The 19,165-nt window shown below is 31.5% G+C and overlaps 2 protein-coding genes and 1 pseudogene across 8 annotated transcripts; 1 reads left to right on the top strand and 2 right to left on the bottom strand.

The window, feature by feature from the left end:
• Window positions 1–1,761: 1,761 nt before the first annotated feature.
• Window positions 1,762–2,862, top strand: LOC100796716 (UDP-glycosyltransferase 85A8-like; annotated as a pseudogene).
• Window positions 2,863–3,872: 1,010 nt separating this feature from the next.
• Window positions 3,873–6,774, bottom strand: LOC100802048 (membrane-anchored ubiquitin-fold protein 1-like). 2 transcript variants are annotated; one of them, NM_001252686.2, is made up of 4 exons: window positions 6,154–6,479; window positions 5,524–5,804; window positions 4,535–4,699; window positions 3,873–4,028 (listed from the first exon to the last, which is right to left on the bottom strand). In NM_001252686.2, the coding sequence occupies exons 2-4, from the start codon at window positions 5,654–5,656 to the stop codon at window positions 3,973–3,975; spliced, it is 354 nt and encodes a 117-aa protein (NP_001239615.1). In that variant the 5' UTR covers window positions 5,657–5,804; window positions 6,154–6,479; the 3' UTR covers window positions 3,873–3,972. The 2 variants fall into 2 exon arrangements, with proteins under 2 accessions (NP_001239615.1, XP_014626847.1); XM_014771361.3 differs by lacking the exon at window positions 6,154–6,479 and adding an exon at window positions 6,637–6,774 and having other exon boundaries at window positions 3,885–4,028.
• A 3,084-nt stretch (window positions 6,775–9,858) lies between these two features.
• LOC100799373 (probable galacturonosyltransferase 13) lies at window positions 9,859–17,245 on the bottom strand. 6 transcript variants are annotated; one of them, XM_006603838.4, is made up of 7 exons: window positions 16,474–17,245; window positions 16,349–16,366; window positions 15,278–15,333; window positions 15,007–15,162; window positions 12,365–12,955; window positions 11,550–11,852; window positions 9,859–10,983 (listed from the first exon to the last, which is right to left on the bottom strand). In XM_006603838.4, the coding sequence occupies exons 1-7, from the start codon at window positions 16,682–16,684 to the stop codon at window positions 10,699–10,701; spliced, it is 1,620 nt and encodes a 539-aa protein (XP_006603901.1). In that variant the 5' UTR covers window positions 16,685–17,245; the 3' UTR covers window positions 9,859–10,698. The 6 variants fall into 6 exon arrangements, with proteins under 6 accessions (XP_006603901.1, XP_006603900.1, XP_014627476.1 ...); XM_006603837.4 differs by having other exon boundaries at window positions 15,007–15,165; window positions 16,474–17,244; XM_014771990.3 differs by lacking the exon at window positions 16,349–16,366 and having other exon boundaries at window positions 16,498–17,244.
• Between the last annotated feature and the right edge of the window lie 1,920 nt (window positions 17,246–19,165).

Below are 19,165 nucleotides of genomic sequence, written 5' to 3'. Positions count from 1 at the left end.
AAAATGAACTCTATTTTATTTTTTATCAAATGAATAAATCAAATATTTTTTTTCTTCTTCAAATCATTATTTTAATACAACTATTTCTCTTTATTTATTTAATTATAAAAACCTCACCATTTTCTAAAACTTTATTTTCTTTTACTAAAAAACCTTTTTAATTTATTTACGAAAAATGAGATGTTACAAAGCCTAATTCAAACATTTTCTTAGTCATGTTTAGGCTACAAGTTAATTCATGTTGTCAGGAAAATAACACGGGCTTAAAATAACTGATTTTCACTAAGCACGGGTGTGCTCTCATCAAGGATGGTTGTGTTTCGCTAAAAACCTTCGTTTCGTGAAGCAAAAGAGACACAATTCAGACTTCAAAATACACCCAAATTCAAAATGAATAGCACTGAGTATGTGATCGCATCATGAGAAACAAATCCCCTAAATCAATTTCAAGAAAACATGCAAGAATCAAGAATTCCTAAATTTCTAGGTTTCTAACCTTGAAAGCCAAACACTCAATTAAATCATCCAATTCGTATAAGGGCATCAATTGACCTGTCAAACATAAGCAATTCATAGTTATCATTATATAGGAAAAAATAAAACACACCCCAAAATTAACCCCAATTTGATCCTCTAAAGATTCTTACACATGTTTATTATAACCCCAATTGTGATAAATTCATCCCTTATCTCTATGCGGGCTCACGTGTGTATTCCGGAAGCAATAGCAATGTCTCTAATGGTTCCTTAAGATTCCTCAAGCTTTTTCTCTAGTTGTTCTACTAGGGTTTTCAAGCGTTAGAGAAAAGAAGAAGAAATTAGAACTTTAATTTCCCTATCTTTGTGCAAGGGACATTTCTCTCTCCACAAACATTATTTCACAAATTCTAGTGTTGGAGATACACATTTCTCTCTCTACTTCTAACTTGATTACTGTAAAATTAATTGTATTTGTTAATAATGATTGAAGTTAATTTGTATAAAATTGTATAAAACTATTTATGTTTATTGTTATTACTACAACGATTACCTGATTATTTGGATAAGCTTATCCAGAGAAGTACATGTAGGAGAAAAAATAAAAAAAAATGAAAGCAGCTCCATAAGTTAAAACTAATTTATACATAAATTAATTTATAAAATTTCTCTGTCATATATTTTTCTAAAAAATGAGAGAACTTCTATAAATTAATCCGTGTATAAGTTAATTTGAGCTTATAGAAAAATTTGTTTTATTTTTTCTTCTCCTAAAGTGATTCTAGATAAGCTTACTGAAACAATTCCTAAAGTCATAGCTAGTATAAAACTATATTGTTGTTACAATAATAGTTAATAATTATATCATAAAATATAAAGTTTTAATTTTACTCTAAAATTAGTAAATAGTTTTTGGAAATTATTATTTATCTAGATATTTAAATAATTATAAAGAAAAGAGTAAAAAAAAAGTTTCAACCCCTAAATTGTGGGATCCGTCCCTGAGTACATGTATATAAGTAATTCTAGTGTGAGTAATAGTATCCATTAGGTATGACCAATTAAAGACTTGATATACATTGAAATAGTAATTGGAAGTAACAAAGTCCTCGCAAAACTGCAAAAGTTATTTTAATGTTATCTCAAGTTGTAATGAATGAATATAAGCAATGAAGAAATTGTTTGGTTGTATATTGTATATATGTTTTCATATATGTACCTTAGAGCTATTGGTTTTTGTAATTATGACTGCAGATGAGAGTTATTTGACAAATGGGTATTTGGACACAAAAGTGGACTGTATTGTATTTCAGGCATGAAAAATTTTAGACTGAAGGACTTACTGGCTTTATAAGGACAACAGATCCAAATAACTTTGTAGTAGAATTTCTCATTGAAATGGCAAATAATTTGCACAGAGCCTCTGCTATTTTCATAATACTTTTGATGAACTTGAGAGTGATGTATTGAATGCTCTCTCCTCTATGCCCCCTTCTCATTACACCATTGGTCCTTTCCCTTCATTTTTAAATCAAAGTCCACCAAAGAACCAGTTGGCATCTTTAGGTTCCAACCTTTGAAAGGAAGATGCTGAGTGTCTTGAGTGGCTTGAATCCAAGGAACCTAAGTCTGCTGTCTATGTGAATTATGGTAGCATCACGGTTATGTCTCCGGAGAAACTTTTAGAGTTTGCATGGGGTTTGGCCAACAGCAAGAGACCCTTTTTGTGGATTTAGGCCTGACCTTGTTATTGGTGGCGCGGGATTCTGTCAACTAAGTTTGTCAATGAAACTTCAGATAGAGGCCTAATAGCAAGCTGGTGTCCACAAGAGCAATTGCTGAACCACCCTTCAATTGGTAGATTCTTGACTCATTGTGGATGGAACTCAACAATTGAAAGCATTTGTGCAGGTGTGCCAATGTTGCCTTGGCTTTTTTTGGTGAGCAGCCAACAAATTGTAGATATATATGCAATGAATGGGACATTGGGGTTGAAAATGATACCAATGTGAAGAGAGAGGAAGTGGAAAAGCTGGTCAATGAATTGATGGTGGGAGAGAAAGGAAAGAAAATGAGGCAAAAGGTTATGGAGTTGAAGAAGAAGGCAGAGGACGACACTAGTACCAATGGTCGTTCATACATGAAATTGGACAAAGAGATTAGTGAGGTGCTTCTTAGACAAAATTAGTTTAAAAGTGCGATTTTCCCCCGCAAAGCAGTACTGTGATAATTCATTGACCTTCTTCTCTTGAATTTGTGGATTTTTTGTGAAGCAAAAATGATGCATCAGTGTGAAGTGGTTGTTATATTTAAAACACATGTAGCTATCTATTGCATTGTAACTATGCAAATCTGCATAGTCTTATCTGATTTGTCTACTTACATGCAGACTGGTGTTGAATCAGCATTCTGATTTCCATTTGTGTTCTATTTGATTGTTGTGTTGTTAGAGATTATAAAGAATTGAAATAATGTTTTGCTAGAATATGGCATTACTCCATTATTGATCCTTAATGAATATGAAGAAATTAGGAAACAACTTACTCAGTTAGATGAGTAACTGATTTCACTGAAGATTTAAATCTCTTGAGATATTCTAAGCTGGAAATAGATGAAAGCAGGGAGCCTAGTAGTTGCAGCAGCAAATGTGCAGATGCTTAACACTTCAAAGAACATATTCAATGCTTCAAACGGCTATCCCTGCTTGTTTTTTCAACTCAACATTTTGAAACGTTTTTTCATTAAAATTCGATGCTGTGTGCCGAATGCAGTACACCAAATGTACACTCAGCTCAGTCCATCCAACTTGTTCTTATCACAGGTGCTAGCACACCTTTTCCACTATTTGATACTACTATAATGCATAAATTTGTCTTAGATGTCACATATTTCCACAAATAATACATTGATTGTAATTCTGTTCGATTTAGGGCTATATATAAACATAGAGTGATTGACTAAAGTCTAAAGTAGAACATTATTATAAAATAATTACTAATGAGACTCTTTTGAAATTATTCATCTGCATAGGGTTCTTTTTGTCAGGTCAGCAAGAAATCATTGTCATATGACGAGTTTCACATGAGATGCACACTATTTTTTAAAACATAAAAGTCAGCCACATGAGACTTTGTCATTTCCATTAAAGAAAAATTGTAGTTAAACCATTTTATGAGAGATGTATGTATTTCAGTCAGTGTTGCCTCAACTGGTGTAGCATACATAATACCTATGGTACCACATAAACAAACATTACGTAAATTAAGGCACATTTTCAACAGGTTTAGCTATAGGTGCACTTTGCATCAAGCTGAAGCACGAGAATAATTTTAGAGTTCATTTCAATCAGCATTTACATCAATCAGACAATGAGGCATGCACCCAAAGAATTTGTGTATGAGGAAATCTTTTGAAAGCCATAGATTACTTTTAAAATGAATACAAGTGTAACTTTTAACCACCTAAATACATGACAACTTCTATTCAATTTGGACACTATAATATCACACAAACACATTTGCTCTGCTTCGCTTCACTTGCTACTTTCTTATCTGTTTGAAGAGAAACAACAAAAAAAGAAAAGAAAAAGAATGTAAAAAAAAGGATGAGATAAAACACCGAAACCAAATGAACTCAAAATTGTTCAGTCACACATAAGTGCAGAAGTTTTATATTTATGCACTCATCATAAAAGCACTTTTGTATAAGTCATTTCACAAATAAAGAGGAAATTGGGTTAAACTGTTTTCATACACTAGCTGAAAACAACTTGTGAACATATTATAAGTTATTTTTACAAGCTCTCTCAAATACTTACACAAGTACTTAGTTTTTACTTATCAGTGTACAAGCAAAGTGTTTTTCCAATGAAAACTGTTCAGTTATTAGACCACTACTCAAAATTTGAAAAAAAAATATATTTAGCTACAAGCAATGAAAAGAACTCGAACTCAATGCAATCATACAAGAAAAGAACATTAAATCTTGAAGCTGTATATACAAGTAAAACAGACTTTTGGCATGCCTATAAAATAAACAGTATATAGTAATACTAAACCTTTCTCCACAGAAGGTGGTTGCACAACCACATGCATTGTTATAACTCCACCAGGTAGATCACACAGGGGACTCTGACATTCTCCCACTGTTCTGTTGTTCTCCAATATTTTTCCGGCACTAATTAACTTCAAATCTTTTACAGTTCTTGGTCCATACTCCTTATCTTCAAAACATAAACACAAACTCACATATCTCATATATATAAATATATCACTAAAAATAATAGCAAAGATCATGGAATATTGGAATGCATGACAGAACATTGTCCAGTTAAAATATCATCACGTTTATTTGCAAATGCATGTGATTTTCTTTGTATCTTATATACCAGCAAGTTGCAGTGAATATGGCACTGGTAAGCTTAGTTGTTATTAATATGGGAATACATATGAAAAACCACATGGCATGAACCCTTAGCTACAAACATACTCAAGAGAAATTACAAAGGAATTAAAACCACCTTAATTTTTAAAAAAAATTCAGCTTATGGCTTTGATAAAATACTATGACAAAAAATGTCACTGTAAGGAGGAACAAGCAGACACAACACGACATGGAATAAGAGAGGCCAAGAGGAGGAGTTTAAGTTTAAGAAACTACTTATGGAGAGACATGAAACAATTATATGGCATTAGTTAAAGCCTTTCTATATAAAATTTACAAACTCCTAAAGACTGTGCCTTTTTGAAGGAAAAATGGGAGATCACTAAACCATGGCACAACACAAAGGCATGCTCAATACTTTGTCCAACACAAAGGCATTTTTGAAAGAATTATTAATGATCATGACTTCTACTACATCAACACTTTGTCCAACTGCCAGTCTTTCTTACTATGCAGTACAGAGGTCATTAAAACAAGAAGGAAACCAACAAAAAAAAGACTAACAAACAGGAACAATATAATACTTTCTGACATTGACATCTTAGTATTAATTAATAGGAGGACCAAAAGCTATTCCAAAAACAAAGAAGACATACAACTAACCTTTTGGCCATTGAGCAAGAACACTTTCTTTCAGTGTTGCAATACTAGTGGCAGCAGCATAACTTTTGGGGCCAATATCTGTACCATCACTCAACAGAAACTTGATCTCTAACTGATCTTGGTTCCCAGCCATACTCAGATTAAGAAACTAGCGAAATTCAGAAATCAAATAGCTTCAACCTCAGACCAAGAGGACAAAGTAGTCCAGTGAATTACTTCAATTGAGTTTTTCATCCATGAACAAAGGGAGTTAAATCAAAGTATCTCACTTGAGTAGTATTCTGCAAAATTTGATGCAATTATACAAAAGAAAAAGTATTAGTCCTCACTCCTCTCAAGTGACATTCAATACCCAAATAGTATTCAAAATCTCAAATGGTATATTTAGATAACCATGGAAACTATGAAGAGGCTTGAAATATATATAAATTAAAATCCAAGGCATAAGAATATGAATAGAGGATAAATTAGCTGGGTTTTGTCCAAATAAAAAAATAAATATAACAGAATAAAGTGATTGAAATCCAACAAACAAGTAGTGCTTAAAAGGAAACATCATAACCGAATTCAACAAACTGACAAAAGAATCTTTCTAAAAACAGCTAAAGCCAAACAAAACCAAATCCATACTCAAGAGGCCCTTGTTAAATCACAGAACCATCTTGAATTCCCAACTGGGGCACCTGCAAAACCAGCAAGAATTCCAAAAATAAAATATAAAAAAGGAACTTTTAAGGTTTTTCTCAATTGGGTCAATCACTGATCTGTGTGGCAATTTTGTCAATCAGAGAAATTGAATGAAAAAGATGATGATTGATGAAAGAACAAGAAGAAGAAGAAGAACTGAGTGCTGTTTTCTTATGAAACGATTGAAATCACACCAAAGGATTGGAAGGAAGCATGAAACGGGGTTGGAAGAGAAGGGTGTTTAGGAGTTTTCAATTGTTGGAATCTCCATGTTGTATTAATGTGAGGAACATGATATTCTCATTCATCCAAAGAGGGTCAACTTTTTGGCTCAATTTCGGTGTCAGAAACTGTTCAGAAGCCTCAATCAAACAAAACAACATTGTGTGTATGTCACTTGCACATTCTTAACATCTGCGAACTTACCATGCTTTCCTACCGTGTCTTCTGTAACCAGGTCAATGCCAACAATGTTACGTCAAATCATACTAGCATGAATTCGTTATGTCGGTACAAGGTAAAAGAAAAACATTCCACTAAATAATCAAATTCATCCCACAGGATGTGATGCGAAATTAGTCTGAAGATAAAAAATATAAATTTAATCTCAAATTACATTAAAAGTAGAACAAATTGATCAGACGGTTAAATTTGTATAAATAATAATGTTTAAGGATTAATTTCTTATTAAATTTAAAGAATTAATTTCTCATACTTTTTATACATTTATTAAATTTGAATTTTTGATCTCCGATGGATCAATTTGTTACTTTCACAAAAGAATTTGGTTATCTACCAAATCATTTTTTAAAACAATTTTAGAAATTTTGACTAGGCGTGAGTTTTGTACATTTACCTTTCTTCGTAACTTTTTTATAAAATGCAAAATTTTCAAATCCAAACTCATTGAATAATGAATCACGTGAATGGTGATATCTTAATGATTATGCATCATGCATGTGGAATTTTAGATGATTAAAAATTCATATTTGCTTAATTTCACAGTCCATATTTACTTATATTTTAAAAATATATAATATGATGAAAATAAGGTTGATTGATAAAATATCAAATAATTTCTAAATTATATGAAGTTTTTAAAACTTGATGTAGTTAATGTAAACTCTCAAACTAGCAATTGGATTAATGAAATTCAATATTTATAAAAAAAATTATTGAGCGGGGTAAGATAAAAATGGCTTACTTGTACAATAATTTGATTTCTCGTCTCTTTTTTTATATATGAAGACATATTTATTATTTAGTGGGAGATTCTTTTTCTACCTGAGAGTAAAAAAGAACAGATATCAACCATTAGATCTTATAATAAATGATTAAAATTAAAACTCATAAGTCATGTTAGTTTCTTAAAAATTGTCGTGACTTTTTTATTTAAAAAATTGGATAATATGACCACATATATATATATATATATATATATATATATATATATATATATATATATATATATATATATAAATATCACATGATCATTTAAAATAACCGTGCTACTTTTTAAAATTTTACATGACTTGTATACTACACAAGACTTTCTTTTAGTTCCTTATTAAGAACTATAAGTATATTTGAAAGAAAAAAAATTGAAGAGTAAAAACAATACAATTTTCATTGAGATTAAAAAAAATCTATTATTAAGTATAAAAAACATTTTTTTGAATCCATAAAATAAATATAATAGTTAGCTCAGCTGCCCCATTATTATCTTGTAGTGTTACCTATATGAAAGAGAAAAGCTAAAGATCAAAGTCCTCGTGGCAAACCCTAAGCACGTGAATTAATTGTATGAGGTTATTTCAATTTAATCAGCGGTTTCGATTTAGATTTAAATGTTGGACATACAAGTATGTTAAATGTGTGAAGAGATAATTTCATCGTGCATAAAAATCCTATTCAGATTGAATATAATTTGCCCCAATAAATAATACACATGTTTAAAAAACAAAAACTCCTCGTGACCATTAAAATGGGAGCAAAGAGACGCCATAGCAGCCAATATTATTGTCTTTTGTGATAGAGGTGTTGTTCAAACTTCTATACTTGATGTGCTAACAAACCCCATCGAAGAAATAGTCTCTATCTAATGATGCCTGATATATAAATTCTGAACAACTGTATATGTACTAGGACCACAACTTAGAAAGATAGTTGCATATAAATGCTAATATTTAGCATTCTCTTGAGTTTTTGCAAGCTTAATTAACTATTCTTCTCAAATGGGTGTTTGAAGTTTATTTATAATATTTAGAAGATTAGGCTCTTCCATATAGCTAAACAACTAATTGAAACTTGTTAATTTTTTAATCATGCAAACAAAATCACTTGTCAACTAACATGAGTAAAGAAAATGTTGAAAAGGTTAACGTTACATGACATGGGTAGGTCCAAACTTTGATTTTAAACGTCTTAAAAAAAAAGAAAGATAAGATCCTCCACGCACTTTGAAGGGGTCATTATTCATTAAGGTCGAATAGTTGTAAATGGAATTCACGTCATCACCAACTTGGCAAAATCCCTCTTTAAGATTCTTCTTTTTTCATATTTTATAATTCCTTTTTATTTGGTTAACTAAATGTACGTTAAAGTTAACAATGATCTTGATCATGTAGAATCTCATTACCATTGGTACTTTTGGACTTATGTAAACAAGGGGAATAAATTAACCCTAGTCATCGCTACAAAATCTATGTATATGAATCGTGTTGTCAATTTACTGTTGAAAAAAAATCCAGAAAAGTTTCAACTAATAGTCTAATAATAGGTAGAAATCATAGAATTTAGACTTATATATATATATATATATATATATATATATATGTTATCAGGTAATATATCTGTTTTTCAGTCTAATTTTTTTTCCATCTGACAATTTTAAATTTTAATTAGTGTCATATGATAATGGAACATCGTGTTATCACTTAATGAAGTTAAACAAATGGAAGGTAGAAAAAGTACAAGTTTGAAAATGTAAGATAGTAAAATAAAAAATATAAAAAATTTAGGTAATAAACTAAAGAAATAACATATTACATATATGAAAAACATATTTAAAATATATATTTTTTTAAAAAAAAAAGTAAGAGAAACACAGAGAAGTGATCAAATTAAGGGAAAAGAAATAAAACATAAGACAGTGCACGAAAGAAGCTAAAAGATTCCGATATTATATAAAACGGTAAACTGAATAGACAATGGTCCAATGATTAGAAAACAAGTGAATAAAATCCTCAAGAAAAGTTCAGATAAACAAATGAGAATATAAAATATTACAACTAAATATACATGAAGTCTATTCAGTACAAATGAGTTGGTACATGAGAATAATTCCGTAAGCACTAAAATCACGACAAGCATCAAAGAAAGTAGAAAACTCGAATATAAATAACTTAAGCATGGTAAGTGTAATAAATTCTTTCGTAATTAAATCTTCCACTTTTATTCCCTTGGCATTGTTCCTAATAAAACTGAAAGAAAAAAATGTTTCTATTACCATAAAATTTGTATTTATTTGAGTTTAATTGATGTGCATTGTTAATATAAAAAAATTTAAAATATAAAAAAATCATACTTCGTATAACTTTTAAGGTAAGAAATATAAGAAGTCAATAAACGTAACATGACAATTTGTGGTTTAATATGATAAAATAAGAAAATCTTTATATTCTCTGTGCACATACTATCAACTTTATGAATGCATGAGGTGCAAAGATCAAGAACATGATCATATTAGGGAATTACAAGAATGGAGAAGTGGAAAAAAAAAGAATTATCTGCACATTTCCAATGTCTGGTAATCGTACACAACGAATAACAATATATATATATATATATATATATATATATATATATATATATATCCTACAGACAGTTCCTCAATTCAATGGACCTGTAACAAAGCAATCTCATATGAACTACTGCTCCTACAATTCACCATCATGATATCAAATCCAATAGGGTGAACGTAAAAATTGATGCTAACAAAAATTAACAAACTAAAAAAGGATGGGGGGAAAACACTGCACTAGTGGGGGAACCTCACAAATTAAACTATCTTAGTAGCACTTGTGTTCTCAACAACGAACTAGTTTGATGACACAGGTGCATGACCATGACCCTTTTTTATCTTCAGCATTCAGTTTATTCTCCAACATTCACTAAGGAATTTTTGATATAGTAGCCCCACATAAGACCAATAATAGTATATCCTTTCACCAACCAAAAATATAGGACGTGTTTGTATGTCACAAGACTGTTTGATTCTTAAGGCCATGCCAGGATGGCAATTGTGTGTGCAAAAATGTTAGGGGGTGGCAGCAAATTTTCCACCCACTATGTACTGATCACTTTGCCCTCTCAACCAATTTTATATTTCCTTCTCAAGCCGCAAAATTTTAGATGAAACATGTATTTACTCGTCCCTTTCGAATTCATGCACTTTTTCTTTCTAACCATAGTGCATCTCATGGCAGACTATGAATCCAAGATGTGACAGTTCCTAACAAAATCATTTGTATAATTGACATACTTGTTCCAAAATGGCCTAAGATGATCAAAGCCAATTTGCAGCCACGGTTTTGACTGGCCATTGAAATGAATAACAGCAGCCTTCCTCACACTCTCGATGTCGGTTTTGTTCTGATAACCCAAGCCAAGCATGTGCCAAGAGGGGTCAATTGGGTGAACATGACCTTTGAATGCAATCAAAGCAGGGGGTAGGGTTCCAAGCTTCCACATCGTCAGGTTCGACCTTAGATTCTGTCATACATAATAGAACATAAGAAACTAATCACATATGTTCTCATACTACCACCTAATGCATACACACACACACACACACACATATTTATATACATGCACACACACACACACATGTAGAGAGAGAAAACCACCAATTTTAACCTTCAAGTATTACCCTTTCTCCTAAGTAGTCCCCAAAGTAATAAAATACTATTTAGATAGTCTTGGAAGTATTAGAAATAGTGTCAAGTAGTCCCTCTAATATTTAAAAAACCTGTCAAACTGGTCCCTAAACTTTACTGAAATCCACCAACTTAAGGATTAAAGTGATGTATATTCAATATTTCAGGGATTAATTTTATTACTTTAGGGATTACTTGGGAGACAGGGTAATAAATTGTGGATGAAAGTGATGGTTTATTCAACACCCACACACAAATATATATATATATATATATATATATATATATATATATGCACGTGCGTAGATATTTGAATCAGTACGACAGCATTAATTTAAAATTCAGAATTTGCTAGAAATTCAAATTAATGGATTGTATTAGTTTGAGTATATATGACTTTACCTCTTTCAGCCAGGTATGATATGTCTCTCTTATGTTTGTTGTTCTCCACGTACGCAGATCAAATAAATTCATCCCATAAGCCCAAGCACACTCATCAGGATCCAAATGTTCTGCAATGAGGGGATGGGAAAAATTGAAGTAGTTCCTAAAATGCTTAGACATTACCCACTGATCGTTCCCTCTGCAAGTTTCCACAGCTCCATTAACTTTTCCATTCATATCAATTTCCCAGAGTGGAGACAAGTCACGTTGAACTACAACATCATCATCCAGAAAAACCACCTTGTCAAGGTTTGGGAAAAGCTGTTCAACACACATAATGGAAACACAATCAGCATAAATAAGAGATGGAAAATTTCTCCAACATAAAATGTTCATGTGCTCAAATTGGCTCATATAAAAATGGTACATAAGTGCTAAATGCTAATGAAAGCAATGCAAATATTCCATAAGTTACAATTATCTATTTGCAGCAGCATCAATACCTGCTGCCATGGGAGGAATCATGCCTCCACTCATTTCATGCCATATGTTTCTTTTATTAATTAACCCCCATTTTGAAAAATAATTTGGGCCAAGCATTTTACTTGAAATAGTTCAACATAATTCTGCATCTTTTAACAGATAGCTTTCATGTTCTCTTTAATTATTATAATTCGTGAGAATTCAGAGAGATTCAGTAATGACAAGCCACTTTTGCCACTGCAAATTCAGGTAAGAAGCTTTTATGAGCTTGAAATGCAGAACTTACAGACAAATATTCTGACCAACATAGAAAGAAGACAGAAAGAGTATAATTGTTGAATCCAACTTACCTCGGGTATGTAAATGCGGAGATGGTTGAGTAAAGATATATACTTTGGACTTCTAGCCTGCAATTTTGAGGCAAATTTATATGGATTGGTATCACTGAGATTGGTTCCCGCAAAATGATTCCCATGGTAGTAATTCCTGATCCCATTTTGATTTTCTACTGCTTCAAGTACTGGAACATTTTCTCTCGTCAACCAGTCAAACTGGTGAATGCCTCTGACCTCAACTATAGCAGGAGTGGCTGGATTTAGAGCAAACCATGAGTGCATACCAGCATAAGTTTTTTTGTCAGTGATGACATGGAAGACTATATTCTCAGGTTTCTGAGATGACTGCACAGTAGAAGTAACAACTACCGAAGCAGCCAAGATGTTATCCGTTGAAACAATAAAATGATGGTAAGAGTTGTCAGACAGTGTAGGTAGTAATTCTGGAGGAGGCAGTTGTTTGCGTGCATGGGCATTTGACGAATATTCATCAGTCAAACGCAAAGACAGACAATGAATCCCTTTAGGAACTGAACTTGCTGCAAAATGTTTATTCATCAGCTCTGAAAATTTAGATTCTCTGATTTCTCTCTCAAATTTCTGCATCTGTTCAAAGAAACATTGCAATGTAACAGACCAATATAATTATCATATAGCATCACTATTGAAACATGATAAATACGATTATGCTATGGGATAATAATAATAATAATAAACTATTGATATGAACATGTATACACTAAGCTATACACAATAGTCTTGCATATACACACTAATTTCTCAAACTCCTAGCATAAACCAGCGGTTATCATCCATAAATAACTAATTAGGTTGTAAACCAAAATCAAGATGAAAACAACAATGATGCAAAGTACTACACTACTACTCAGTACTTGCTATTTATTTGTGATGAGAGTATGAAGACCACAAAAAATACTACCAACAGCTGATAAATAGTGTACATAAAACTGAGAACTTTGAAGTGCAAGAAAAGGAAAAGAGAAAGATCTCTTGTGACAAACAAACCAAAAAGAAAAATAATAATGTGAAAATAAAATGATTTTAAGATAAGCCTTAATCCAAATCACAATATGTAAGTATCAAGTAGAAGTAAAGAGATAACGACGAAAAGATATGTCAAGTCAAAGATGAGCAAAATATGAGCAATTTGAGGAAAGAACATTGCATTTCTAATTGCTGAAATTTATCTTTATCATCTGTCAACTTCTTAACATTCATTACACTTTTTATTTAGAAGAGTATAAGATTTCTTTAGGCTTCCTGAATTATATAAACAACCTGAAATTTAAGTTAATTATCTTTTTCTTTTTTTCTGTTATTTTTTTATCTCTTGTTCTTGTAATATATTTATAAAAGAATTTCTTATTAACATGAATTTTTTCTGGGTATTTGTGATAAATTTTGCTAAGTGCAACCACCATGGTACATGCCTGTTTAACCGTGCTACAAAATTCGCACCTTTTTAGTCACTATTCCAGAAAATCACTTCGAGGAAGAAGCAGTTTTTCATTTGGCCAAATCATCCAATACATAATCTTATTATTGCCTTATTTATATAATGACTTATGATTGTTTGTCCAACATTTCAAATTTCAAAATAAGTATATAATAAACTACACACTACCATAACAAGAACAGTACTATTTGTTGTATGGCATATAAAAAACTATCTCCAGTTTCCTAAAATTCAGATAATGGAAGACTGAAAGTAAACACAATCATGATACTTCGTATAATTGAATCAAACTATAAATTGAATTTCACAGTAGATGTTGACCAACCATATCTTGGTAAAAGCAATCTACATAATCTTGGAGTGTTCCTGATTGACTTCACGAAAAGTAATACACAGCAGAGTATAAACTTTAATGTAACAGGTAAATTAGGAATATAACTAAGCAAACAGATTAAATAATTTAAAAAAATCCTTTTAAATGCCTCAATTCAATAAACAAAATGAATTTGAGCTGAAACATTTTTCTCATGTAATGAATCATAGTTGCAAACAAAAAGCCATTAAAAAGTTAGACCCTAAACATTATAATAAGGATACAAGCACAAGATCAAATGAATATGATATGATGCATAACAGCCAGTATAAATGCTACTAAAACATGTTAGCTCCTCCAAATCTAAAGTGAGGGGGTACACTTTAGGGGAGAAAATACAATTATAATTAATACTAATAATTAGAAAGTCTTAACCACTGATTTTCTAATCAATGGCTATAAGTATAACAGCACTTTAAACTCTAAAGTTTATCCCTCTTACTTTAGACAAGCTAAATCTCAGAACTAGACTTCACCATCAGTTTGCAGGTTCAAATCAACATACAAAAAAGGATGAAAATATAGAGATGCCATCAGCTGAATCATCGTACCAGCATACAGCATGTGTTGTTATTGTAAAAGTTTTTAGCCACCATTCATATATAGCACATCAATTATCCCAACCTCAACCTTTTGATACTCAAATTTCAGTAATGCCTAAAATGTTTATTTTCAAACTATGTCATATGTTATAAGCTAACATTAAAAAACATCAACAGAATTCAACTTCAGACAATCCTTTCTCTACTTAATACCAATTAATAAAGAAGTTCATGATACTTTATGCAAGCACAACAAAAAACTTACCATTCCCCTTAACATGAATGCAAACGTTTTCGCATCATATTGATTGCTCTTCATATCAGAAACCAGTTGATCAAATGAATCCGGAAGCTCTAGAGCAGATGGAATTTCCCTAGTCTTTACTTCGTTAAGGATATTGTAAAAATCTCTAACTAGTCTCTGCTGCAACATTACAATCATCACAAGAAAGGTTCAGATAATAGTTAATTAATCAAATCTTTAGTAGATATGACATAATCAGATATCTATTTGAAGTAACAAAAAAATTATTTACCGCCGGATCATCAACCCTACCAAGAAGCTTTGGTCCCAACCGCCTACCTAAACAATCTGGAGCAAAAAAAAAAAAAAAAACAATCATGGATCAAAAATAGACAAAAGGTGAGACATGATATTAATATGTACAAAACAATCGACTTTAAGAATATGGGTAACATAATGAAAGAAAGACACAAACACATGGGATGATGTTTCAAAATGACAGAAAAAAAAGTCTATCAAAACTTTCATCAACAAGTGATAAAAGCATAAGCCAGCTTTAAAAAGACAGGGACCTCAAAAAACACAAACACTAGCCAGGATTTAATTAATTTATGTCTTATGATAAAACAATAGTTTTCCAGTGCTAAAAGGCAAAAAGCATGTAACAATTTGTCACGAGAAAGAATAAACACAACAGGGCACAAGTTTCAGCAATGCATGTCAGGAAAGCATCATCACTATTCCAGAGTTCAAGTGCAGTCAAGCTATGCAACAAATTATCATGAAACACTTAAATTGGCCAGTCACACTTGAGATCTTGAAATAAAGGCAAATGCTATCTTAGCTAGACAAAGAAAAACCACAAGAGAAACAATCTATGATTGATTGCAATTGCAATATAACAATTCCAGTCTCCCTGACACGTGAAAGTTTTTAACCCAACATTCAAATCAAGATCCATCTTAGAACAACAAATAAACAAACAAAAACATGCCAAACCAATTTATCCAAAATCTAAAACATATTCACTCAACAACAACAACAAAAGCCTTATCAAACATCCCATCAGGTAAGGTCAGCTACATGGATCACACAATGAATAAATAACAGCATTATCAGATATCCATCCAGTTGAAGTCGGCTACATGGATCACCCGATATCATTAGGTTCGGGTAAAGACCGAATACAAATATATACACAATGCAACCAATGAATAATAAAAAGGCTTATCAGATATCCATCCAGGCGAAGTCGGCTGCTACATGGATCACGCAATACCATTAGGTTCGGTTAAAGACCAAAAACAAACATATACACAATGTAACCAAATGAAATAAATAAAAGCCTCATCAGTTATCTCACCAGACCATAGGAGTTCGGCTACATGGATCACAAGATACCATTAGACTCGATTAAAGACCAAATACAAAAAAAAATAAAAAAAAAATGCATACACTATGTAACCAAATGAATAAAAAAAGGAGTACCGAATGAGGAGCACTTGTTGACACCTTCAAGGGTAACAAGAGCAGTGAGAATAAAGACAAAGGGCAACAAGAAAGCGAGGATGAGGATGGTGTGGAAGAGGGTTCGATAGGAAATGTGGCAAGCTGCGACCTTGATCTTCATCAAGTCAATAAACCCATTTTTGCTCGATATCGTGATGCTTCTCATGCTAGGCGAGAAGTGAAGCTGCATCGTCGTCTATGCTGCTGCCGCACCACCACCGGATCGTTGCCCCCCACAACAACCCTACAACCACCTGAAACCATCTTCATCACCCATGTCCCCACCATCATCAGATCCACGATTTTCCTTCTTCAAGGAGGGTCTCCTCCTCCAACAACACCGCATTGGAGCTTTCAGCCAATTGGGTATCGGAGTTTAGCCCAAAGGTTTCAACTTTCTTCTGGGTTCTGAAGTTCCTCTTCCATGGATCAACAACAACAACGGAGAGAGAGAGAGAAACAGAGACACACCCAACACAGAGAGAGAAATTATGTTTTCTATTTCCGGAAAATTATGAAAAATATGAAAACCTTCTGTTTGTTAGTCAAAACCGTGTTGGGTTAGAGAGAGAGAGAAAAGAGAGTATCTGTGTGTGTCTGTGTGTGAGAGAAGGAGGAGAGAGAAACGTGCGGTGAGTGTTTGACCTTGAGATTAGGAACTACTAGGACATTGTTTTCTGCTGTTAATTTTAGGTAGGTCCTATGTTTATGGACAAGTCTTTAGGATTAGTATGTGGATAGCATAGCATTGAGAGGAAGTGGCGGTTAATTATAGTTAATCTCTCTTACAAAATGTTTGTGTTAGTGAGAAAAAGTGGTGTAATGTGAGGAAACATTGGAAAATATATAACTATGTTATATAAGATTATGTTGAGAATATTTTTGTTAGATCGCATAATTTTTTATTATAGACAATTCTATATAAATAAGATAAGATGATATGAATGATAAGATTTTTAAAGTATTTAAAGCAACTGCATATTTATGATTAGAATTTGAAATCTTAGTTAAAATAATTTAATTTACTTAATCTACTTAATGATTGATCATAAGTTTAATGTGTGTATGGAGAAAAATATTTATTTTAAAAAAACAAATTTGTTTACTTCAAAAGAAATAATACTGGATTCTATATAGAAAAACAAATATGCTAAAAGAAATTAGCTTTAAAAATAAATTTGTTTACTTCAAAAAATTAGTCTTTTACTTTTGATGAGAAACTACCTGAATTTAAACAAAAAAAAAGTTTAGAGGCAATGTTATTATCTTTACCTAAAACTTACACATGTCATAATCCATAAATAATAATGGAACTAATTGTCACTAACACCCAGATGAATACCCAAAAAAGAAGGAATCTAGATGTTATATAGGCACGAGATTGTATAATTAAAAATAATTTAAACGAATTAATTGATATTATTTATTCCAACAAGATGTATCTAATTTTTTTATAATTCATCACTTAAAAACTTCATAGTTAAACGTGTTTAACTTAGAGTAATTATGGGATGAATGATTTTTTAAAAAAAAAAATTGAAAAAACGTGAGTTAAGACAACAAAACACATTATAAAGTTTTGTGTCGATTTGTGAAGATAAACATTGTTCCTGGAAATAGAAGAAGCAAATTGTCTAAGTATAAAAAAGAATTACTCATAAAGAATTCCGACGAGTGGAGAATTCTGACAAACAAAAAGAAAAGAATCCAAAAATTAAATGTATAACGTGTGAGTAAAGATAAAATTTATTATTAGAAAATATGCATTTATACCAAATTTTGTTGTAAGGAGAAAAGTAAAATGGAAGAGCATAAGTTTATGTAGGCCTATCATAAAAGCATAGAGTGGGGGTATGTATGGTAACACTGTAAGTGAGATTTTTTAGCTAATTAAAACCCAGAGAACATCCGATAAAGAAGAAATGTTTAGCTACATAGACAACATCTTTACCAAATTTAGGTGTCTTTTCTTGTATCACTAGGGATAAAAATGGAAGGGCAGGAGACTATATAAACCTATCAAAATCAAACTAAGCATTCGGTTGCATGGTGAAGTTTCATAACTAAAACTGCAATGCATCTTATCTAATAAATATAAAAATGATACAGCTGCACAGGCCACGTCTATTCCAAATTCAGGCGTCTTTTCTTGTATGATGGATGTTTTTAAAGGAAAAATGGAGTAGAAGCTTTTATAAAATATTGTCTCCATTCCAAATCTGTTGATGTTATGTTTTTTTTTTGTGTGTGTGGATATCTATTGATGTTATTAATACAGACCAAGGAACATTTTATTAACAAGTTTTAAAAGTGTAAAATATTAATGCATTTAATCTGAAACATCTTTATTTAATATTAGAAATAAAGGTGGTTTAATTTTGTTAAAATTTATTTTTAAATAGGTTGTAAGTATGATAGTCCTGATAAAAATCAAATCTAGTTATTAAAAAGGGGTATATGTGATTTTTTTTAACAATACTTATAATTTGTAAAAAAAATTAATAATTTTGGAATAAAAGAAAGCTAAAACATCCAGAATTTGAAAGTATTGAGAAGATTTATACCAAAATTTGTAAGAAAATATAGTACTATTGAATACCCATTACTATTGCACGACAAAGTTTTATTCCACTAAATGAGATCAGCTACCTGAATTACATAACATCATTCG

This window comes from Glycine max, chromosome 19 (genome assembly GCF_000004515.6).
Source record: "Glycine max cultivar Williams 82 chromosome 19, Glycine_max_v4.0, whole genome shotgun sequence".
NCBI lineage: Eukaryota > Viridiplantae > Streptophyta > Magnoliopsida > Fabales > Fabaceae > Glycine > Glycine max.
Note: the sequence above shows the minus strand (reverse complement) of the source record. Positions and strands in the feature narration are given on the sequence as shown.